The 24,647-nt window shown below is 39.8% G+C and overlaps 1 protein-coding gene across 2 annotated transcripts in view; it reads left to right on the forward strand.

Moving 5' to 3' along the window:
- The window catches only part of AMBRA1 (autophagy and beclin 1 regulator 1), a 129,449-nt gene that overhangs the window by 31,375 nt on the left and 73,427 nt on the right, over nt 1–24,647 (forward strand). For both annotated transcript variants that reach the window (XM_082283152.1, XM_082283153.1), the window contains 4 exons: nt 1,587–1,673; nt 6,010–6,192; nt 18,991–19,071; nt 19,628–19,728. In XM_082283152.1, coding sequence (XP_082139278.1) covers nt 1,587–1,673; nt 6,010–6,192; nt 18,991–19,071; nt 19,628–19,728 — 452 coding nt within the window. The remainder of the gene's footprint in view (nt 1–1,586; nt 1,674–6,009; nt 6,193–18,990; nt 19,072–19,627; nt 19,729–24,647) is intronic.

A 24,647-nucleotide genomic window follows, 5' to 3' on the forward strand; every position in this document is an offset into this window, starting at 1 on the left:
AGGGTTTGGTAAAACAGGATTGAAGTATAACGACTTTCTGGGTAGCCAAGGGATTCATAATATCTAGCAGTATTGAAGGGTAGAGCTTTTGACTCAGTAACCCAGGAGCCAGGGGAATTAATTAATCTCAAAGTTTAAGAGATTTAATAACTGTTCTTGAATAAGACAAATGGTTGCCAAACAACTTTGTGCTAGAAAGGACAGGATTTCTTGTTTTGTCTATGGTCCCAGTGCCTTGCAGCAAGTACTGAGTTCCTCAAGCTGACACACACTTTTCCAACTGGCAAACTGAAGCAATCTCTCGCTGTTTTCTGTATTCTAGATCTATGATGTTAGAAGGAAGTACTTTTTTTTTTTTTAATTGCTGGAGGACAGTAAAAATTTTTCTTGAGATCCTGATGGGTGGGCTGCTGCTAGGAAAAAAGACGTCTCATTTGCAATTCTACTGTCTTTATGTGGCTAGAAATGGGAAGTTGGGTGTGGATTTTATCTGGTCCTTCTTCTTGCTTCCTGTGTTGATGCTTGCTGTCCTTGTTGCAAAGGCTAACTGATTATTATGAATGTGGGGCTAAGACTGAAGGATTCAAATCTTTCTCAACAGCTGTGTGTGTGAGTGACTAGAACAGATGTGGTGTTGGACCTCTTTGACTTTCAAACCAACACTATTTTCATTAAGTTACAGACTGGAAAACAAAATTTAGCAGGAGTTCTGAGGTAAAAGTATTTGGAAGGGAACTCAGCAATCTTAAAAACTTTGAGAGTTGGTTTTTTCACTTTCTGTGCCTGCCCCAAATCATCTCTCTTGTGTTAATCTAATGGCTGCAACAGGCCATGAGTCAGTCTTGAAAAAGTGCTGTCCTCTGGTTTATAAGAGAAGCTAGACAGAAGTGCATGTAGAAGCTAGGGTTGAGGACATGTTCCTGCTATATACTTTTGAATCTGCTGCCTTCATGACTCAGTCTCACTTCTCATATATTCAGGCTGTCTGGCTGCATTTGCATACATTTACTTCTTGAGTGAATATTTGGTATCTCTCCCTGTGGCTGATTAAAATACAGAGGAAAAGAACTTTTTTTTTTTTTTTTTTGTAGCTGAAAACCTCTCTTTCAGAGCCTTGAGACTAAGATTCAAGATCTTATTGTGAATAGACACCAGTGGTGCCCTTAAAGTCCACATGCTAATGTGTGTTCTTTGTCCTCTGCTCCCTGGCCCATTCCATGTGTAGCCATCTTTGAGCAGGTAAAAATTTAGCAGATGGCCAATGCAGTGATAGTGTTTATGGACCTGACAAATTGGGATGGATTTTCTCCAGAGACGTGACATCTACATCTTTCTCTTGGAACTTGGAAATATGGGACCACTCTTCTTCCTTACTTGAGGTGTTCTTTCTCCTGTGCCGTGAGAATATAAAACTTTGAATAGCTGTGTGGTGAAAACACTTATGCCATCAGTGAGTGGTTCAGTATGTTGCAGAATTCTCTTCTCAAATGACAGAAGTAGTCTTAAGAGGTTTAAGAAAGTAGATCATATATAGAAGGGATGTTCCTGGATGGTCTTTGACGTTGTAATTTGTTTTTCCTTTCTAGGAGGTTGCTGGAGTCTTCCCTCATTTCATTATCTCGCTATGATGGAGCAGGATCCCGGGAACATCCAATCTACCCAGATCCAGCCAGGTAAGATCTAAATGCAGTCTAAAGGCATTTAAGTTTTAAGTTCCATGTGCAAGAGCATAACTTCAGTATAACAGACTGAATCCTCTGGCATTGGTTCTAATATTGGGCTTATCTCCTTCTTAATGACTTGCCATGGGGACAGAGAGCAAAACAAGTGAACAGATGCTATTAAGTCTGGGGGGAAATGAGGAAAACAGGAAGGAATTACTGTTGAAGCAAACACATAAGAATTCCTGAAATCATTTGGGATGGAGAACACTAGGTGGCAAACAGATCCAACAGTAAATGAGATACAGCAATATATTAAAAATCTCTTTTGAATAAAAATGAATTAAAAAACAAATAATCTATTCAGGAGAAAGAGGGAATGCAGTTAAGGCAGTTAGGAGCTGGTGTGAGCAGGCAATGTGCTTGGAAGCTTGAATTGTCTCCATAAGTGTATCCATACAAAAGAGAGCATAGCCAGAAGGTTATGTATACTTAACTAAGAACAAAATACTGACAATTATTTTTGAAGAGTCATGAATCATTGACATTAGACATAGAAACACCTGTAGTGCTGCTTAATCTTCAAAAGAGGTGGGAGTGTTTCAGAGGACTAGAAAAAGCAAATGTGGCAGTTATCAAAAATGGAAAGAAATTATCTTTGCAGTTTCTATTTAGTGTATTAAGAAAGCAACAGATGGGATACTGCGACCCAAAGACTCTGTCAGAAGAAATGATAGAATCGTGAACAGTAAGCAGCTTTGGAAACTTTCAAAGAATAAACCATGACAAATAAGCTTTCTTTAGATGAGTTTAGCAAAGCTATGACTGAAGAAACTCAGTAAGAGTAAAATATATCTGATTTAGCCTTTTGGGGAATCTCTTGCATAGCTGTGTGAATTGAAGGCTACTAGGATTTATCATATGGAAGAGTACAGGAATACCACTGAAAATTAAATCTTGAGTTGCTGAAGGAGGGTTGTTTTGTGAGTTTGTGGGGGGAGGGGTTATCTTGTTATTTTCTTCATCATTAACGACAAAATCTGCATTTTTATACAGATGACACTCTTAAGTACAAGTTCTGAAATAAAAGGCTGTGTTGCAAACTGGCCAGATGGCATAATTGGTAAATAATTCCTTGCTAACTGTCTCTGTAGATAAAGCCTTTTAGAGGTGAAATCTTATATTGGTTTTTTTTCCGTTTATCGTGAAGCAAGTTGCTTTGTAAAGATAATTCAAAGGTTTGGAATGATGTAAACAAAATTGTAGTGAAGTGAAAGTACGGTGGAGTGTTCTGCCTATATGTAAGTTCCTTTGGAAACCAACCTAGGTGACTGCTGAAGGTCTTGGCAACTGCATATCAGAACTACTGATAAATATAAAAGCTTCTAAATGGCAGTTGGTTAAATGACAGGTAAAGGGATTGATTTACTTGGAAAGATGAAAATTATATTCTACAAATATTCATTTAAAGCTCTTGCTGCATTCAGGTTAATTTATGAGCGCCAAAAGCTGCTGTATTGCTGGAAGTGCACCATTCCTTGTTTCTGGAGTGCCTTGTCCAAAGCAGGCAGATTGATAGAGCAGAGATTTTAAGAACTGACTCCAGCTCTCTGGGAGCTGCCTTTTAAAAAAGAAAAGGAGGGCCTGCCTAGGTATCTGAGTTCTTTTTTTTGCCAGATGTCTGCTATGATGAAGCTCAATAAAATGTATGAAAAGGGAACAGTGCCTGAGACATTTCCTAGCATAAGGAGCATTGTCAAAAATAGTTTTCTACTTGAAGCCATTTTAGAACTGATACAGTGCTCTTCATGTGACTGTTAAAGTGGTTTTTTAGGTTGTGGTAGAAGCTACAGTGGCTTGAGTTTATAAGGAGCTTTGGAAGAAAAGTCCAGTTTTGAAACTCTTCTAAGAGAGTTCCAGTAAATAACACTGTCCTTTTCAGAGGATGAGATTCATAGATGCATAAACAGTACCAGCTGGAAGTTTGAGTGGGATAGGATTAGAGTCTTCCTCCATAAACCTTACTGGTGTGCTGGGCTAGTAGGATATTTTTAACTGTCCCTTTAACTTGTTAGAAATTTGAAAAGTGATTAAAAGGAGTGTTACTGCATTTTGAAGGGTTTTTTGTAGCATCATAAGTTCCAAATGTAAACTTGTGTCTTTGAGAAGTTAAATAACAAGGTGGAGAAGTGAAACAAAGGTGAAGTAAACATATCTATATCTATAAATAAACATCTGTATATGTCTTAGTGTGTTTGTGTTTTAAATATCTAATAAAAATATATACCTCCTTAAGACCAAGCTCTCTCCAATGGAGTATTTTTTTAAAGACTACATAAACTACATGATCTGAAAAATTTATTTTTGAGAGCATGTGTATGTGTTAGTTTTGTTCCTGCATTTACTGTCTGTAATGGTGCTATATTTGAATAACCCAGGTCAGCAGTGAGGCAGGGAGAATATTTTTTGAAGTTCCCTCAGATTTAGAATGAATAGTCTAATGTAGACTGCAGTGGTATTTCTCAGTGGCCTTGCTGAACTTCTCTAAAGTCAGCTTGGCTGTTCTGTCATTCTCCACAGTTTCAATATGTACTGAGCTCAGAAAATAATCTGCAGAAGAATCAAATAAAGCTGTCATCAAAGAACACCTATAGTAATGTTTTTTAAATAGAAATACTCAGTAAGAGTTATGTATGCTCCCAGGCTGCATATATAAGGCATCACAGCATGTTCATTGGATATATCTCTAGAAAAAAATCTAAGCAGTTAGATTTACACTTTTCTCTCTGTGTATCAGGCTTAAGCTTCTTGTGTTGTCTTTTGAGACCTTTTTCACAGTCTATCCAGTGTACACACCATGTGCTGTCAGGAAGCTGAATCTGGCATCTTGTCATTGGTTATGGCCAGTCTTTACTGCCTACTCTTTCTTCTAACAAGCATCACCAGGTTTTTTCTTCTCGTGTCCTGCATAATTTTAGAGGACTGCTAAACTCATTCTTCATATTCTTCTGTAATATTCTCCCTAGGTGTGATACTAGGAAAAAGAAAAGTTTCAGTGGTTACACTGCTGGACTGCTGAGACCACTGTTTGTGTTTTCCAGTGTTTGCCTTGTCCATGTTCCTCTCTTTTCTCTCTCTACATATTATGCTGTAGATTTATTTTTAGGCATGCACAAATGCTTTGGCTTATGGAAAAGCCCAGAGAAGAGAACAGCTCCTCATTTATGACTGCACATCTGTAATACCTTGCTTTTTGTACTTGGCCTATTAAGTCTTATGGGGAGTAGAGAGAAGTGATGTGTTAGTCCAGCAAAGCCTTCTTCTTTATGTAAGCATGAGCAGGTGTAACTCATTAAACAGTGCATAAAACATTCTGGAGGAATCAAGCTGAGTGTGCCATTCCTCTTACCCTTTTGATGCTTATTGGCTTAAGTTTTTACCCCCCTGAATGTGTAGTCTGTCTCCTGAACTTGTCCTCCGCCCAAATTAGAATTCACATCTAACCAAATAAGGCTAATGAAATGATAAATGAAGCATCTGAGCTGTCTGGATTTTAACACTGAGTAACTGTGTCACAGAAAGCATGTGCGAGGAGCTGTGGATATGCACAGGGTAGGAAAAGGGAGTATGTGTTTACCTGTCTCAAGGGAGTAATACTGGTGTGTGATAGCTCATGCAAACAAATGCTAGGTTATGCATGAGAGAGAATTAAGAGTTAATTGCAGAGGAAAGGTTTCCTTTCAGGTGGGATGCAAGGCTTTTAAAGCTCCACTTAACATATATCTAGTGGATCTGTTGAAATTGCCACTATATAAAATCCCTATAATTTAGATTACAAAGTAATTAAAGCTGTGAAACCTTTTTTTCTCCTGCTTGATATTCCGTGGTACTCCATAAGTACCATCAAAACAGCAGCACCTTCCTTCAATGTTTATTGAACGGTGCTGCTGTTTGGCATTGCAAGCAGAGTTTACATTGGGACTGGGCTTGGTTCTTAGAAGTGGTGCTTGATGGGCTTACTTGAGTGAACTGGTAATAAATGAATCGGTGAGCTCCAGAGAGTCCTGAGAAGCTGATTTCTCTGTGCTGTGGATGAGCTTTTTGTCTGTAGGTACTTGTGTGGTGCTTCTGTTTGCAAAGGGGATCATGTGGGAGTGTAGTGTATAAAGGGAAAATTACTTCTCCTTGCTTTCTTTATTTACTCTATCTTACTCATGGATAAAATGCAAGCAGTCAGTTTTCTGATAGGATGTTACTGCCCTGGCACTTGGAGTTCAAAAGGAAAAATAGGACTGGCTGTCATTCTATACTTATGTAATGAGTATTTATGTATTTTTTTCTTGCTCAGGTTGTCTCCTGCTGCATATTATGCTCAGAGGATGATCCAGTATCTTTCCCGGAGGGACAGTATTCGACAGCGCTCTATGCGGTATCAGCAAAACCGTCTCCGCTCTTCCTCCTCGTCTGCTTCCACTTCAGAGAACTCAAGCCCATCTGTGGAGGGAAATGATCTGGAATTTGAAGATTTTGAGTAAGTGTGTGTGCTGCCTAGCCCTCTTGCTTGAGTCTGTTGTCAGCACAGGACTGCTTTCTGGTTCCTTACTGTTTATCAATCAAAGACACCTTAGGCTTCTGGTAGGAACAGGTTAAGTAATTCAATCAATAATTAGAGTAGTGGTTGATAGAAATAGGTCTTGTAATTTCTGTTGTGAAAAATAAGGATGTTGTAGGCTACTTTCAACACTTTAGGCTATCTCAACCACATTTAGAAGACGGGTTAAATTAAGAAAATGAGAATATTTTTCTCCTATGGAACAGATGGGGAACCAAAAGTTTACTAGAGTTGTCAAATCTTGAGACAGAACAGGAATCACTAAGAGGATTTGCAAGACTTAATTCTTTGGTCTAAGGCTATAGGAGACAGCCAAACATGTCCTGTTGTTTTTACTTGCTCTATCTCTATAGCTTTGTCAAATTAGCTGACATACCTGGGATTGGGGGTTTCTTGGTTTGGTTTTTTTTTAAATTTGGTGATTGTGAATCTGTGTTAAGGCTTAGTTTCCTGTAACGAGATAAAAAGGCCTCTTGTGTCAAAGTGAGCAATGACTGTGCATCCACATCTTAGGAGAATATTCCTGTTAGCCACTGTACTTTTTGCTGAGTGGTTCTGCTGACAGACTTTTAAAGTCTGTTCTCCAGCATCTGCTTTTGGACTTCGAGTGATACCCAGTGTAATCCCAATGAAAAATTTATTGTAAACCCTTTCCAATAAATGAAAGAATTTAATAATGTATGCTTTAGATGGCATGTAGACCAAAAGCTCAGGAATTTAGATTAAAATCCATTTTAGCAGCAAAGAGGATATAACCTTTCTAGCCTGTCTTTGGTAATTTCCTTTTAAATGCAGGATTTTCCCTGAGTAGTCTTAAGTGTTTCACTGAATTTTCTTCCATTTGGGTATATCGCATTTGAAACATAGGATAATTCTGAGCATGGTTGTAGAAGTAGTCTATGGTTGTAGTGTAGTAGGGAGGTGTGTTTGATGGGAGCTGTGAACTCCTCAAAAAATCTGGGTTGTTACGTTGCAGCTGCCAGCAAAGGATGCTGTCAACTTCCCTACTATTTTAATTTGCACTTCACTTGCTGCAGTGGCGCATACTTGAGATGGCACATTGTTAAAGTTCCATGTCCTTTGTGTCAGGGTGAAGTCCCTTGGTGAAGGACACTAGTAACACTAGCTATTCCCAAAAGCAAGATACTAATCCCTTTCTAACTTTTTAAGTGGTGGTAGATTATTTTTTTCATAGAAAGTTGTTCTGTGAAAGTTGTTCTGTGAAGCTGTCATTTCATGCTCCAGCAATTAAATATTCTGAAGTACAGGGTGAGAGAATGTCTTTCTGTCTCATTGTGGTTTTGTTTGTGTAAAATGTAAATGAGGGGAGATAGCGCAGAAGGGTCACTGCTTAATAGCTTTTCTCAAGCATCTTTGTGGTCTGGAAGAGCAGAAATATGGTGGCTGCTGGGCCCGCTTTTGTGAAGTGGGTGTGTTGCAAGCATAGACCTTACTATTTCCATTATTCCATTTTATTTGTCTGGGGCAGCTTGTTCTGCTGGGAAAGGAAAAGATGGTATGTTCTTCATTCCCAGAGCCAGGCAAATGCTTGCAGAGAAGTGTGGTCCCCTGCAGATAATGTTCACACAGTAAGAGCACCCAGTCAGGGAAGCAATTCAATCAGCCGTACTAAGGTTGTCTTTCATTTCATACTGAGCAAAAGAAGTGTTTATTCCTTAATGTGCAGTGCCTGAACTTGTTGGTTGAATATTTCATATCAAATTCTGGTCTGTGCATTTAAGACCTGCTGTCTTTTTACTTCTCTGCTTCATTATTTCTCTTGGCTGATTGGAGAGGGCTGCTGTGCAGGAGTCCGTAGAGCTGGAACTTCTCGTGACTCACTTGATTTCCTCTGCTGAGACTTCACAATTACACAGAGTTCTTGCTTCTCCTTTTGGTTCTTGTATCCCTCCTTCTTTGCTTGGTCACCTGTGCAGTGATGTATTTCTTCATGGATGATTTTTCTTCCTGTGGTTTAGATGCTCTGACTTCCCTGTGTCTCCAGATCTGATATAGGGAAGGGTGTTGCTATTGTGTCTAGCTGTCTGCAGCTCATGCTTTTCTCCTCAAATACAGTGATTTTTTTTTTTTTTTCCATAAAAGCCAGAAAATTGCCTTGGTACTTTATCTTTCTGATCTGGTTGATGTAATTGGTAAATAATCTCTCTTGTTTTCCCAGAGATTAGGAGAAAGATGTAAGGGACATTAAACACCTGTTGGTTTTATTATACATAGAGCTCTGGGCAAGGAGTGAACGCTGTGCTTGTGCAGGATGCCTGGGAGACAAGCCTTCCTTCACTTTCATATTTTGTGGGATTCAGAGGGTTTTTTTTTCCTCAGAAATTCATTTTGTCTTTTTTCAGTTTTGTTTACCTAATGGCCTAGTAAGGGGCATGAAAAACTTGGTCTATGCACTGTTTGTGTACTTACAGCCTCTAAGTTAAAGCCTCTTGTGTCTCAATCAAGGGTGAATTCATTCATAAATACATTTAGTTTGTGATGACAATAGAAGTAGTGTTGGTATAAGAATGTGAAATAGTGTTTTTTATAGGTGTTAGTAATATCCTTTTTTTACACCAGCTTTTAAGGACAGGAAAGGAGGAGGGACATACACTATACCTGTGTTTTTTGGTCTAACTAGATGTTCCCTCTCTACATGTGCTCCCAGTGTTTAACGTGTCACTGTTGTCATCTTACTGCTTATTGAATGCAACCGTCAACTGTAAACTTAGTCATGTCTATATGAAAGCATTTAATAGAGTTTGTAATATATAGAGAGATTGTAATATTAGGTTATTAACATATAGATTGATATGAGTGGGTTTTAAGGTTAGCTTTAGCAGAATCCTAAGCTAAAATGAAAAGGCTTCCTGAGTTGTGGAATAAGAATCTCTGAATGGAGAATGACATCACTTTAGTCTTCCAGCATAACTGATAAAAATAGATTCTTTATAGACAAATTATACATGTTGAACTTTCTAATTCAAGTTCTTATTTGAGGGTTTTATGTTTGCATCACATAGTCAATTTAGATTTTTAGAGCTAAACTATTTTCTTTTGACTCTTCCAAGAATTTTGATTTGGTCTCTTCTGTAGACTTCCTTTAGTGTAGAACAGCTCTTTGATGTTGAAGACTGTGGGTGATGCTTCTAGGTCTCCTTGGATAGTGGCAATCTAATTTTTTTCATTTGTAATTCTGAATTTGTCACCATAATCAGAAGGTGAAGGTGTTTCTGTAGGTGAATTTTGGCCATCTGTGTCCCTTTTTGTCTGCAGTAACTATGGGAGCAAATACAGAAATAAGGGTTTGGTTCATCTCTCAGACTGAAAAGCATATATATAGGACAGTGCACCAGCTCTGAAAGCCTGAGTCAAACCCTTCACTACGGTTCAAAAAAGGTTTTCAAGCTAAGGCTAAAGGTGTGACCGTGGCTGACTCCTCTGTCTACTTTCGAGAGGGGGCTGCGTGACAGAATATAGATATGAAGGAGCTTGGAGATTACACTCTTTTCATGTCTCCACCTTTTCCCTGTTGTTTTGTCCTTTTTCCTTCCTAGTAGGAGGATTTGTGCTGGAGTGGATCCAGTCAGTTGTGCCATTGTCACAAGCTAGGAAGGTCTTTATTGTGTCTCTCTAACAAGATGGGCTTTACCTGACAGGCCTGAAATCTTGTTTTGGTGCTTCATCTCTTGAATTTCTTTCAAGACACCATTGAGCATCCAGACAGAAAATATGAGAACTGTAGGCACTGTTTTACTGAGACTCTAATGGACCTTGTGGTTTTGTGGAAGCAAGCTCTTGTTTTGCAAAGATGATTAATCACTTAGGGAAAGCTTACAAGATTCAGGGTGATGTTACTTGGCTTTGTCACTTCAAAATCCTTTTGTTAAGGCATGATTTGGACCAAGAGTTGTGGTTTCTCAGATGGACATCTTGCAAGGGTCTCCTTGTAAGTGCATAAGATACATGAGTATTTGTCATACTTGCCTCCTGCCATTTTTGATTGCTTTATTGACACAGTCTTGGCAAGAACTGCCAAATCTGAGTTCTTCCAACAGCCTCTTGTCTTGAAAGGTTCTGAGATGGTAGCCTGCTAGCCAAGTGCCACTGTATTAAAGCTGCAAGTCTTACTTCCAGTGTCTTGTATGTAATTTTCATTCGTTTTGGAGAATAATATGGTAGATTTTTTGGCATTTCTGCAAAAGAAACTCCTTCAGATTCTTCACAGGTGAAATGTTTGGTTTGGGAGTCTAGTTTGTGTCATAATTAGTGCTCCACTTCAAGCTGGCATTCTGGTTTAACTTTTTTATGTATTAAGGAGAAAAGTGCATGTCTGATTAGACATTTGTGTGAGATATCCAGGCAGTCACCCTTCTTTTGGAAAGTCTTCATTTAAAGTGTATTTTGTTGTTAGCTTCTTTAGGAACCTTGACTGGGGCACTGATACTTGACAATATTAATTAGTAACTGTCTGGATGCAGTCATATCTGAACTAACATTATGCAATGGGAGAGAAAAGGGAAGACAATGGCTGTGGCAATGTGGTTACTCAGTAGTGTGTGATTGGGTAGAAGGTTTGGTTTTGGATTTTGTTCTCTGTATTGCTCCTCAAGTGGAATGGTAGAAGTGAGTTTCGAGGAGGGATTTGTGTGTCGTGGTAAGAATAAGCATGTGGTTTGCTTGATGGCTGAGATGGAAAGATTTTGGAAAGTTTGAGTGAAGGGAGAGGTTGGAGATTGCCAGTTACTGAAATAACTTCTTCCTTGCCCTTGTGACAGAAGTCTATGCGTGTGTTTAAATCCAGTTCTTTTTAGTCTGACTCTGTGCTGGAGACACAGTGCAGTGGGAGCACTAACCTGCAGCAGTGCAATCAATTCGTGATGCACCTTCTGACTTCCCTTAGCACAGCAACTACTAAGAGCACATGGGTAGAACCTGAACTCTTTTTGTGAAGTCTTGGTCTTTACTGCCCTCCACAGCTGTCCACCGAGCGCTCGTGTATTTCAGAGTGTTTTCTTTCGTTTCTGTGACAACCTTCCATTTCTGCAAAAGAAACTCCTTCAAATAGTAGCCAGGTTTTCTTGGCAGGAGAAAGGAGAGATTGGAATGGTTAAAGCCTTTTTGTGACACCTTAAGCAAGTATAGAGCTTTTGATCTACAGCTCCAGAACACTGAGGCAAGCTCTGTCATTGTGGAGAGAGGAGCATAAGGAATCTCAGAGGTAAAGAAAGAGGTTTACTCTGTTAGAGGTCTGTAGGTTAAGGTGACACGTTAACCTTAGATGAATGGGATGCCAGGTGTTAAGTTCTCATCAGGCATAGTGAAGGTGGATAAGAGAGATGACTTGATCAATGGTAGCCTTTTGTTGTAGAGGTAGTGGTATCGTACCCAAACCACAAGATTTCTGGAAGCATTTGGGCTGGGTTTTTTCATTTTTCTCCTTGCCATCCTGAAGTTTACATTTGAAATTAACAAAAGACATAAAGGAGATGTGAGAATCTCAATACGTTCTTCATGTCACTCAAATCCTGATGGAAATGGATTTTTTAGGATCCATGACAGGTCGGTATACTGCAGAAAATGTGGCCTTTTTTTCCTGGAAGTCTTAGATGGGGCAGTTGATCTGTCTTTCTTCAGCATCTACAAGTAATGTTCTTGCTAGCAATTTGCTGTTTGAGTTCACATAAAGCAGGATCGCTGTTTGTTGTAAGTACCTGCCTTTGCTACTTTATTCCCAGAGCTCCTTTATCTGTTTTTGTCGTTCTTCCCTCTGTCTGTGTTTCTTGGCTCATATGGCACTGCATCATTGTTTTTGATGAAGATCAGCCTTTTCAAAACTGGCTTTCAAGACAGACACAAATATTGTGGAACTTGGTGATCACTTCCTGGGTTTTCTTCTTCTCTGCTAGAGGTTTCTGAAGCAGTTAGCACTGGGATGTCATTTCCAGATGCACAGCAATTTATGTTAACTATATTTACCATCTTAAACACAGTTTCAGGCTAAGAAAGTTACAAGTGCTGGATGAATGGGAATGATACTGAATCTACTCTTAGAACTTAATTTTTCAAGGATTAGTTAGAGTGTTAGCTTGTCTTGTGATCTACTCATAGTAGCCTGCGGCTTCACTTTCCCTATTCTTTTAATCTTTATCTTTTGTGACAGTCTTTTATATTACCTGTACCTTGGTCATAGTGTCTAGTAATGCTGCATCGATGCAGTGAACAGGCAACGACTGTTTCCTTGCAGCAGTACTGCAGGGTTTTGCTAACCTCTCCAGCATCATGTTGCTTTACCATTAAGTCACATTCCAGCAAGGCAAGTGTCTTCATAGCAGGGTGGTGAAAGAGCAAGTGCCTTTAGAAAGGTGGCAGTTGCCACAAAAGCTCCCATCATACTCCATGCTGTTGGTTGCCTGAATCTGTAGAAATAATTTTGATGTCAAGATGGTACTTCTGAGTTTTTCTGCCAAATATTAACTCTGTTATTTTTGTTTTATTTTGTGTCTGTGTGACTCAGAAGTCAAACTAGGTCACCTAGTAGGTGAGGTCCGGTGATAATGAGAGTGATTAGGAAGCAAGCTGTTACTGATTAGTTGCTGGCCATTAGTTGCTGGTCAGCATTCTTGAAGCCCATAGGTCTAACAGATTAGCATTGCTTGTGAAGTTATGGTTTCAGTTCTGTTTCCTTTGGAAGCATAACAGTGCAATTATTTTTTTTTTTTTAAAGAGAAAATAGTTGCTGCCTCTCTAGCTTTGTCTGGCTGCTGATGTTTCTATTTTCTAATGATTCACTGTAGCTATGAAGTGTATCAGTCTTATTCTAAAACATCATCATCAATTTGTGAGCCCACCACACTGTGAAGTGATTAAAATAGCGACAACTGGATCATGCGCCTAGAAAAGAGTGAGTGCTTCATTCTAGTTCCAAGTCAGTATTTCTCTGAGGCAGTTAATCCTTGGCATTTAACAGGCAAGTACTGATGTTTCTCTTGACGTCTCATGTGATGCTTCTCTGAAACACTTGATCTTCTGAAGTGCCATATTTAATCTTGTAAATACATGTTCCCCTGAACAGTGCTCTGAGAGGTAATCAAGGCTGGGGAGTTTGTTTCTCTCTGGTCAGCAGAGCCATTAGTAACTCAGCAGTCTGCTGTTTTATAGGAAGTTTTAGTTGATAAATAGACATTTTCTCTGGTGTTCCTTTCAAAAAGCTCCTATGAAAGATTGACATTTTAGCCTTCAGAAGAACACAAAATGGTGGAAAGGTTTGGGTGACTTGTCTAACTTCTTTATCTATTACTATGGTAAAAATCTATTCTAGTTCCTGTCTCTCCAGCTGGCCACCATCACTCTTTACAGTTTCTCTAATATTTTTATTCTTCAGTTGTTTTTGGCTTCCAGTGTCACACTTGGGACTTCGCTCCACAGTCATATGTTTAGTGCCAGGCAGGTCTTTTCGTGTAACAAATGCTTTTTTTCCCCTTGTTTTTCTTGTTTCTTGTTGTCTCCTTCAGTTCTGCCTTAAGTGCTTCTCCTTCAGTAATAGTCATATCCTTCTGAGATGGGTGTATAAATTTGTAACTTTTATTTTTACCAGGTTATGTATATTCTTTTAGATATAATTTAAAAGAACCATCTGGTAGTCATTTTAATGTCTGTGGATGTCAGTACTTGTATCCTTTTTGATAGGACCTATGCTCCTGACTTCCTTCTTTGTATTTACTAGTGGAAATACCTGCTTAGATAAGTTAGTTGTCTTTGATGTTTCATCTTTAGCTTAATCCTGGTTTTAGGTGAGATACGCTTGTTCTCAGAGCCATAAGTAGGGTGGTCCCCTTTTCCTGGTTTGAGTTTATAACTTCTCCAAGACTTGAGGACTGTGAGTAAAGTAGCACATACTGTATGGAACCTTTAGTTTTGAATAAGAGACTAGTCTAACTAATCCAGGAGATACTATTTTAGCTACTATGCCCCTATGCAGAATTATGACCAACTTGCAGTGTGGCTTTTCCTTTGTCTTCTAAGATGCCTGTATCTCGCTAAAATATTCAGAATGTCAATGTTTTATTTATTTTGTGTTAACCTCTCTATTTTGGGAGGCTTATTTACTAGAAGTGCTCCCATTTTTCTCTAAATTGATTTCTGTTAGATGCTCAGGATGTTGCAGGATCAGACAGATTAAAAACTAAAGTGTTAATATCTGGTATTTGCTGCTCCTCTCAGTGGTGAAGCTAGTAGCTAACTTTCTATCATAATGTTCCCAACACTGTATGTGTCCCAACACTTACCCATCCAGAGGGTGCTGGACAGCAACTGACATGTTCTTAGAACCACCAGCAAAAGTAATGTTCCCTTCACCATCTTTTTTCCTACTTCTGTACCCTTTGTAAAACACAGTACACACTTCATCTTGTAGTCCTATGTAACTCTAGAAGAGTACACTCTTCTAAAGGTATATATCATCTGTTTTCATCCAAGTCAGCAGTGAATACTGTGAAATGAATTGCAAGGTTTCAGGATTTGTTTCTGCATTAGTATGGCCAGTTTAATATGACATCTTCCAGGAACCATCTTTAGAGGACCTGCGAACAGACCTGACCAGCCACTAAAGCCAAATAAGTTTGCAGTGCGTGGTAACCTCCTCTGAGCTCCTGGTAGGGCCTTTGGGCTACTCCTGCCCTGTGTCCTACTCCTCTGAAGTAACCTACTGCAATTAACAAAAAAAAAAAAATACAGCAAGTAGGTACAGATACTTCACACTTTCTCAGTACTTCAAACATTGCTTTTTTCTGCTACATGAAGACGGTGCAACTTCCAGTGTCAACCTTTAAGGATAGTAGTAGATGCCACTCAAGCAATTATTTACCATTTCTATTGTATGTAAGTGTCTAACCTCTGCAATACAAATTGATTTAGCATTTTAAATTGGATTGCATGAAACATGATAAAATGCTGAAAATATGAAACAATTGGCTTGGTCTGATATAACTTGATTCTTCTGAACTTATATGGCTTACTGGTGCTGGCTTTGATAATTAAATGGCTTTTCAAAATGGTCATTGTTGACCTAATTCTGTTAGCAGTGTAGTCAGTGGGAGTTTTAATATTGACTACAATGGGAACAGTTAGACCAACAGATTGTATTAGAAATCCCATGCTGTGTGTTTAATTTCACTTCCTGATACAACAATCTCTAAATATTAAAGTGAATTATTGCCAAGACAGAAAATCAGAAATGGCTTTCTTTGTCTTTGCTGTCTTCAGTATCCACTGTTATTAATGCAGTTGCCAAGTTGCCAGATGAAAAAGAATGCCTTTTTCTCCAAAATTTAGGATGCAAAATTTTGTATCTCTTTCTGTTTTCAGAGCTGGCATTGCTGGTCCATTACATTTACATTGGTCACCTTTTCTGTCAGCAAGGAAACAAGACAATAGAAGAAAAATCCAAGGGGATTTGACTGTCTTATCCAATTTAGGATAAACTTTCATCCTTCTTATGCCCTATTAAATGTCCATAATTCTCCTGAATGTTTGGGAATTGCTTTCTTTTCATGCTCCATTTTAGGTTAGTGTTAATACTATTCTCCCCCCTACCAACTCTTATTTGCCACATCACTGTGTTGATTTGTCCCACCATGGTATCTGAACAAATGATGAATAACCTGAATTTTGAGACAGACCTTAAAAGTTATTTTGACCATTTGTTGGTTCTTGCAGTTTTCCTGCTGAGACAAATTAGTCCGTTAATAATTAGAGTATTAAGTTTCCCTTGTCACCTTGCTGTGGTTTATTTCATTTACTTTGGCAAGGTTATTGAGTCACTTTACAGAAGATGCTTTTTTATGTAGACGCAGACACACACACACACACACACACACACTCTCTCTCTCTCTTAGGGATTTGCTTTCCACTTCTGCAGGTAATGTTAATTAAACTATCCACTGTGAATCATTAGCTAATGAATCTGTAGGTAGTTGATACTAAATAGAAAGTAGAGCATTAGATCTTCATCAGTACTTTAGGGAACCTTGGAAACTTCTCATTTCTTGCTGGAGTGCTTCACGCTGGCACTGCAGTGTGCTAACATCTGCTCTCCTCCCTCTGTCAGCAGGCTCAATGTGGTACAGAAATAACACAAAGTGCCACCCATTTTCACTGATCTGTAGGGGGTTTTTTATTTTCCATTTTAGAGGATGCAGAAATAATCTTCAGCTGGTACCAGGGTAATATCAGCTGTTCTAGCTTTGCAACACTAGACTAGACACTCTTAGTTGTTGAGCATGGGAGTTAAGATATAAATGACTCTACAAATTAGTAATTCAGAGTAATGTTTGGTAATATTCTTCTTTACCTCAGGGGAGTGTATCTTACACTTCTACTTACAGTAAATAGGAATTCTAGCAGTCTTGAAGGATAGCCATTGTTTCTTACTCCCTGCAGCCTGACTTATAGGGCAGGAGACCATTGGGATGTGGGTTTTAATTTTTTTTTTTAGGGGATGTTAAAAATATATGTCTGTCTTTTGAATTACTAGAGACTGACTGTGTCATGGTGGAAACTGAAAAAAGCCTAGTCTATATTTTTTGCCTTTTAGGCTTTTTTCCATATTGTCGGGAGATCGTGTACACAGTGAATAAATAGGGAAGTACAGGATGGACTTCTCACATCAGAAAGTCACCTTGGTTAAAAAATGTCTGAAAATGTTTTTGTGGATGCTAAGACCTGTGGTTAGTGGCAATTAAAAAAACTGGAACAATTAGTTCCTCTAGGTCTCTTGATTTAGTCTGTAAACTTTGCCCTTTTATCTCCTTTTGTTTGCTGGAGCTAACTCCTCATTCCTTTTGAAACCTGCTGCAGAGATTCACTTCAGCTGGAGACTTCTGTAGAGTGTAGTCCTGCTGTTGTTCCTCTTGCTGATATTTGTCCTTTTCAAAAGTATCTTCCAATTCTAGTAAATGTCCAAAGCAAATGCAAACCCTGAAAATGGTTTTGTTGCTTTTCTCCCGGGGCTGCATATCAGTGTTGTTTCAAAAGCTGCTACAGCAGAAATACAAATATTTCTTGTCTTCTGCTAGCTCTTACTGTGTGTGGCAAGATCTGGAACATGACACTTTTTTCCCTTTGGCCTTTTCTCTTTAGCACCAAAAGTTGATATGTCAGCACTCAAGTTTGGAGGATTCCTTCTGTTATTGATCCGCATCTTAACAGGCTGGAGGCCTGTGATAAAAGAACAGCAGCAGCTTTTACATTTCTGATCTCAGGAACCCTGCTGGTTGCACAAAATCTTGAGGGTGAGGTGCGGCTTTGGCTGTGAACTGCAAGTGCTGCATCTACAGTGGGAGGAGAAATTGAAGCTTTGAGCTTGGATTTAGATTTGGTTTTGGTGAAATAGCTTGAAATGCTAACAAGCTTTGCAGAACCTCTGCTTTTGTGTTCCTGAGTTCCTCAAGTGTGTGGGAAACAGCCACGTAATAGACTTTCTTCTCAGCCCACATTTCTTGCTCACTGACTTTAAAAAAGCAAAATGAAAAAAAATCATAAAATGCACAGCTTGCTGGAGTGGGTTAGAAATGTGCTGCTAATGTGTTGCATAAGGAATATTTAGTTTCTTAGTGATTTCAAGGCTCTGCAAGTAATATTCTCCCCACAACTGCTTGGGAAGGAGACAGGGCTGCATTTACACGTGGGGATTTGGAATCCAAGGAGAACAGACTTGTTACTTGTGCAAGGTCATACAGAGAGTAGATTTCTGAACAGAGAAGGCGGCACTGTGGAGGTCTCTTTCAGAACTCCAGAGTCACTAATGGAGTCTCGTTATTTTCCTTGCAGTTCTAGTGCTGTGTAATTGGAGGTCCCCTTGTGACCTATGAATGCAGTATCAGGAATTTTGTGTGATGGAGCTCCTGAAGATCCTCCAGTTTGACCTCCTGTTTGTTGTACAGTTGTCATTACCAAAATCAAACTGGGCCATCCGTGGGTTTGTCTAGCTCCTGTCTTGAGACTTACAAGGACAGCAACTCTGCAGCCTTTCTGTGAAACCTGTTGAGTGTTGCACTGCTCTCCTGGGGAAGAAGACCTTCCTGTGTCTGCTGTAGGACAATGGATGCTAGGTCCTTTTCCCTCATTCCCCAAGGCCCAGACATTTATTGTGAAACAGAATGAGATGTTGTTAAGGAGGTGCAATTTTGTCTGATACCACCTAACATTTCTTATTTAACTGGAAAATACTATGAAAAGTGAGATGGTTTTAATATCTGATGGCACTTAAACTGAACCTTAAGGGAAGGAACACAAAAGAATAGTCTGCAGATTATGCTCTTTTGCCTGCACTTCTGGGAATGAAAATGTGAACTTTAATAGATCTCTTTGACTAACAGAAGGTTCTTCTCAGGACTGGGGTGAGCTTGCTTTTTGCTCTCCTGGTCAAAAGTCTAAGGTTTCTCTTTCATTTGCTCAGGTGCTGACATTGATTCATTGACTCTTTGTGGTTTTGTTGATACTTTTGAGACATTGTTGATTAATGAAGAAAGTGGACTTGAAGGTTACCCTTATATAAATTATGTATATGAATTTGGAACATCAGAAGCATAAGAACCATTGAATCTCTGTAGCATACTCAGGTTGACTAGGTGATGTCGTTGGTGTTTTGTTGTCTTGGAAAATACTTTCATGACATAGTAATTTTAATGTACAATAATTTCCTTTCTTTTGCTGAAGGGACAATGGAGACCGATCCAGGCACCGAGCTCCCCGGAATGCCCGCATGTCTGCACCATCGCTGGGGCGCTTTGTCCCAAGGTAAGGCATCTATGTGTGAGAGTAAAAGGTGTGGAAATCCTGGAGGTACCAGTTGCAGTACAGCTGTCTGGTGCTTTCAGGAGGATTCCTTTTCTTGCACAGGGCGTCTTTGTCCTTGGTTTGCAATTTCTGGAACTCCTGGGATGATGGCATGTTAGTGTGAGCTGCTCATCCTGTGACATTTGAATGACAGCATGGTCTTAGTGCTTTTTACTTGCAGGTTGAGGTCACAGTGTGAAGGCAGAATAGGAGGAGAAAAGAATCTGATCAGAGATTCTCAGCACAGTGTGCTGGTTTGAGACTAGAAAACTATTGTGAGAGGTAGAGGATTTGTTTAGCGCTGATCTTTGCAGCCACATTGATCAGAGGAGGATCTAATCTGTAATTTACTTTTGTTTGAAGCAGGGAGGCGGTTGGCTAAGCAAAGGATTCCAGCCTTCCCTCTACTGTAGTCTGCTGGAATGTAGTCACATTTCCTCAAAGTAATTGCAGTTGCTCTTCAGGGCTATAGTACACAGGATGGCTTTCTCCATGTTTTACTCTCTTTGTTTTGCAGACGCTTCTTGCTGCCAGAGTACTTGCCTTACGCTGGGATTTTCCATGAACGGGGACAGCCTGGCTTGGCCACCCATTCCTCTGTCAACAGGGTCTTGGCAGGTAATGAGATTTCCTTGTTTGCAGTAGTCATGTATATTAGTGGTGTTTGCTCATGAATCTGAGCAGAGGAAGACTGATGAGGAAGAGTAATTCCAACCTTTGAGGTTCTATTTAAGTTGTCTGAAGCAAGAGAAAGGACTGTCGGATTGATGTAGTAAGCTGCCATTCAAGTGCTTGAACATTGCAGATTCCATGCTTCAGGTATATGTGTGGAAGTGTCTGCATGAATTCGGGACGGGTGTTAACAATTCTTCTCTTATTTAACTTCTCCTATTCCTAGATGTCTTTTTTTTTTTAAACAACCTGACAGACTAATGATCAGCTTGCTGCAGGTCCTTCTAATTGAATTATAGGGTGCCTTGATCATGTTCCGGCTAGGAAGACGCACACAAGGCAATGTGGGATTCAATTAGGATCTTAATAAGTGCATATTAAAAAACTCAGCTGCCACCACACACAGCACACAAGGCGTTTGGGAGCCTTAGAGGGCAAGCGGAGGTGGGAAGGGAGGTGGGGGAAAGAGGAGGAGGAGTATGGCAGTCTGGCAGTTCATGAATGAGATGGTTATAGATGACACATATCTTGAGGGTGAGTCTTTTTTGGCTGGGTCTGAGTTGCTCTGTAATTAACCCCAGTGGGGGGGAGTAATTTTGAAGCTTGGGAAAGAACAAGAGATGACATATGGACAGGTAGGTTGGGATGTGGTTCTCCTCCTTCCTTTAGGTAATCACAGGACCATCACTGAAAGGAGTGCTGAAAGGTTTCTCAAGAAGCTGCATGACCCTTTACCTTATCCTAAGGCACAACCAACTATACCTAAGCCAGTTTTGAGAGGATTTATCTAACCTGTTTTTATTGGTGTTTTCCCAGTCGTTTTGGGGTAGAACTGTTGCTGGTTTTGCAATGCTGGTTTAGTATGGCAGTGGTCTTGTCTTTGATAATAGATGTCTGTCATCTTCCAGACTTCGTCTCACTGGACATTTTGGTTTGAGTGGTTCCTAGTGCTATTGCAATAACAGTAAGAACTCAGCCATAGTCTGATCCAAAGCACCTCTGCTTGTATCCCTTAGGAGGCAGTGGAGCTAACCTGTAGTGTTAGCTGACGCATGTACTTTCCTGTGTGTGCTGCTTGTGTGGGCTTTGGCTGTTGGCACGTGGAAGCAGCACACTGGCAGATAATTACTTGCTGCCAGGCAACACTGCAGAACTCACATGTCGCCCAGCTTTGCTGGAGACACCTGCCTTCATCCCTCCTCCAGGCCTCCTTGCAGTTTGCCTGTTCCATTGTGGCTGGGAAATAGCCTGGCTTTTTCATCTGCACTTGTTGGGGAATTTGAACCCCAAAACACTCATGCTTGCTGTTTCTTGTATGTATGCCAAGAATAACAAAAGAGGACCGAAACTGTAATCATGGGAGTTTCAAAAAACAAGATCAATCTTTTCTGTGTGATGCTGTGCTGAACCTTTGTAAGGTGAGGTTTGTTGGCTCTGACAGTGTCGTGGAACCTTACACTGGAATGGCTGGGACTCCACAGTAAGGGCTTTTATTGATTTACATATAAAATTAATTCTTCCAGTTCAGTAGCTGCTTGTGTTATGTTGTTTTAATATTTGGTTTATTTTACCTCTGCTTTCAGCTTTCAAAATGTTTTTTTACATCCATGCTCAAAAACTTGTTCATATGTTGCAGAAACCAGGAGAGTTGAAATTGCAAATAATTGGGTGGAGGCATGACAGGCAAGAACTAGAAAATGAGGTTGCAATTGTGGAATAGCCAGAGAATTTCTTGTACTCATTAGGTTGGTCAGCAGCATTGTCATTTCCAGTATTATATTTCAGAGCCATTGAAAGTTACAGTGCTGGTAGTATGCTTTCCTTTATAGTTAGCCTGTGCCAAGGCTTGTGGTAGCTCTTTCTTCAGTATCATGGTGAAAAACCTCTGCTCAAACTCAGAAGTACTTTTACCCTGGCCTGGTAGTTATGGGTGAGGTTGATAGCCTTGGCTGAGGAAAAAATTGATAATCTATTTTCCCATTAACACAGGCTAATCTAAGCTTGAATGCCTTGAATTGCTTCATTCTGTGATGTATCCAGACTGTCACTTTTGAATTATGTTTAAATGCAAAAATGTCAAATGTATTTCTTATGTAACCTCTACAGCATTTGAGAAGAGATACCAAAAAATCTTGTATTGCTAATCTGACAGTTTTCTAAAAACTGACGGTAGACTTCTGTGATCAAGTATAGTGAGAGCTGCTGTTTGGGAAAATACATCCAATTATACTTCTGCTCCTGTCCACTGCCCCATTTACTGCTATATCCTGAGAAGAAATCAAAGGAGCAGATGGAGATCCTAGCGTGTGAATTACTGTGGTGTGCTGACTAAATTTCTTAATGTCAGAGCTCTTGCTGTCAGGTTCTGTCCGTTTGCTTTCAGCTCTCTACTTTATGTGAACAGCTTTCTGTTGTTTAAGTGTCATTCTCATGCAAGTGTTACACAGACAATTGCTCCATGCTATGGAAGACTGCCTTGAGAATAAATCCTTAGAGTCAAGTTTTATGAACCCCTAAAAATTGCAGGTTATCTATGCAGATGGACTAGTACAGCAATGCAGTGGATTGGGCAGAATGACGAACGTGCCAGGCAGAGCTTAGGTCAAAGCAGAGCCCTTTGTACTAGTCAGGGGACTGGTGGCCATGCCTGTGCCAAGCATGGGAAAGGTGGCAGCAGATGGGTAGAGTAGGTGGGAGCCCAGGGGGAGAGTGAAGCGATACCAGTCAACATGACAGACAGATCTCCATGCCAGCAGCCTGATTTGCATGGAGCACTGGAACAGCAACTCGCCCCAGTAGCACCTGCCTGCCTCCTTATCTACTGGTGCAGTTCAGATCTCTCAGCTGATACAGAATGCTGCATCACTGCGCTTTCTGGCACCAAGTAAAACACCATGTGAAAATATATTACATCAACATTGTTACCTTTAGCATTGAAACTTGTAATCACACCAAAAAGTGTTGGTAGTTTGACAAGTTATTTTTTTCTGTAAAGTCTATGTTGATTGGCAGTAATTACACTGTCCTCCTTTAATCCTTTATTAACTGAGTCTTATATCAGCTTTTTCATTATTTTGTCTGGAATCAATGTCAGGTTGACAAGACTGACAGTCTCATCCTATTTCAACCTTTTAAAATACTGGTATAACACTGGCATATTTTTCAGTCTTCCATATTCCCCTTTATTTCAAGACTCATCAAGAAACCTGAGAGTTCATTTGGCAGCTCTTTTAAGTCTCTTGGTAGTGTGGGCTGTAAGCTGCCCTCTGCACTCTCCTCTCCTTGGTGAACTGCCCTAAGTGATGGAGTTGTGGTCTCCAAGGAAACATCCATACAGTGAAAGCTAGTTGAAGTGGTTGTTTGCTAAAGTGGTGATGAAAACAGTATATATATTTTAGCTTCTCACTTCATATAGCTGACTGATTGAATGTGGTAATACAGGTGGAATACTGCATCTTGGGGCCATTTCAGTCTTAGAGTCTCTAGGGTTCTTTGCCATTTGTAGGCCAACAGTGTGGGGGTTTGATTTTTGGTTTTCTGCCTGATTTTTTGTTTGGGTTTGTTGTTTGTTTGTTTCTTTGGTTTGTGTATTCGTTGGTTTTAGTTTGGTCTTTTTGTTTGTTTTTTTGATAAATTTCTCTTTGTCCTAAGTTGCATTGTGAAGCAGGACACTGATAAGTTGTGATGGCCAGGTTACAGATATTTTTTGGCATCTGGTAGCACAGACCAGGATATCCATTTTAATAAATTTTTTAAAATCAGTAGATACATTTAAAAGAAAAGGTCTGCATCATTGCCACTGAAGTGCTTGTGACCTCTTGTTCGCCTCCGTGAACTTTTGCTTCAGGCTTCATACTAATTGACTGTTTTGGGATGGACAAGACATGCTAATGGTATAGTGAAACAAAGAAGGCTTTAGTTTCGGTTCAGTGGAAGCTTAGAGGAAGAGGAGACTCAGTGTTTCCCAAGGAACTTTGCAGGAGGCTTTAAGAATTGACACAAATGCCATTTTGTTGGCATTTCTGTTACTCATTAGGAGACCTGCAGATGCAAGTTTGTTAGAGTTACCTAGCTTTGTGAAATGCTTCTGTCTCGCCTCACTTTGTTTTAATAGGCTTCTATTCAGTTATGTGTATCTCAACAAACAAAATATTCTTCCTTGTGTGGTCATAGGTCATATTTATCTGTTCTGGCTTTGCCACCAGACTTTTATCTGTTTAAACACAATCCAACACAGTTAGTCTGAGTCTTCCACCTCATGGGGAGATCCAGATTCAGCAGGGCTTAAGGGTTGAGTGACATAAATTCTACATTTACAGTTTCCGAGTGATTTCGTTGCTATCTCAGGGTAGTAAATTCAGACCAGAGACTGAGCACTTACATATAGTCAAAGAATGAGCTTGATTACAGGTTTTTCCGTATCCCACACCTATTCGGGGTATAGTCTGCTGCAAGAGCAATAGTGGTTCAGCTTTGGATATCTCTGCTGGAGTTGCCAAAGCAAGCTTTCTGTAGCCTTGTTACACTGGGGTGGGGCTGAGGCTATTGATGCAGCTAACAATCAACTGATCCCTTTAATTGGGGTCTAGAATTTCAAAGTGTAGAGTTTGGCTGTTGTTTTCCCAAAATCCATAAGCTTTGCTGTTCTTCAAAGCTTTACTTCCTGGGAGAATTCAAAGATTCAAAGTCATGTGTCTTGTAAATTTCCATACTTCAGCCAGCAACTGACAACATACAGTTGTTAGAGTGTATGAGGTTTCATCATGATGAAAGTTAGCTAAGATGGATCAATGTCATCCTTCTGGAACAGGAAGGATGTGATGGAGCATGTGATAGTGCTCCTAATAAGAACTACGGTGATGGCC

The sequence above is a fragment of the Coloeus monedula genome (assembly GCF_965178545.1).
Source record: "Coloeus monedula genome assembly, chromosome: 6".
NCBI lineage: Eukaryota > Metazoa > Chordata > Aves > Passeriformes > Corvidae > Coloeus > Coloeus monedula.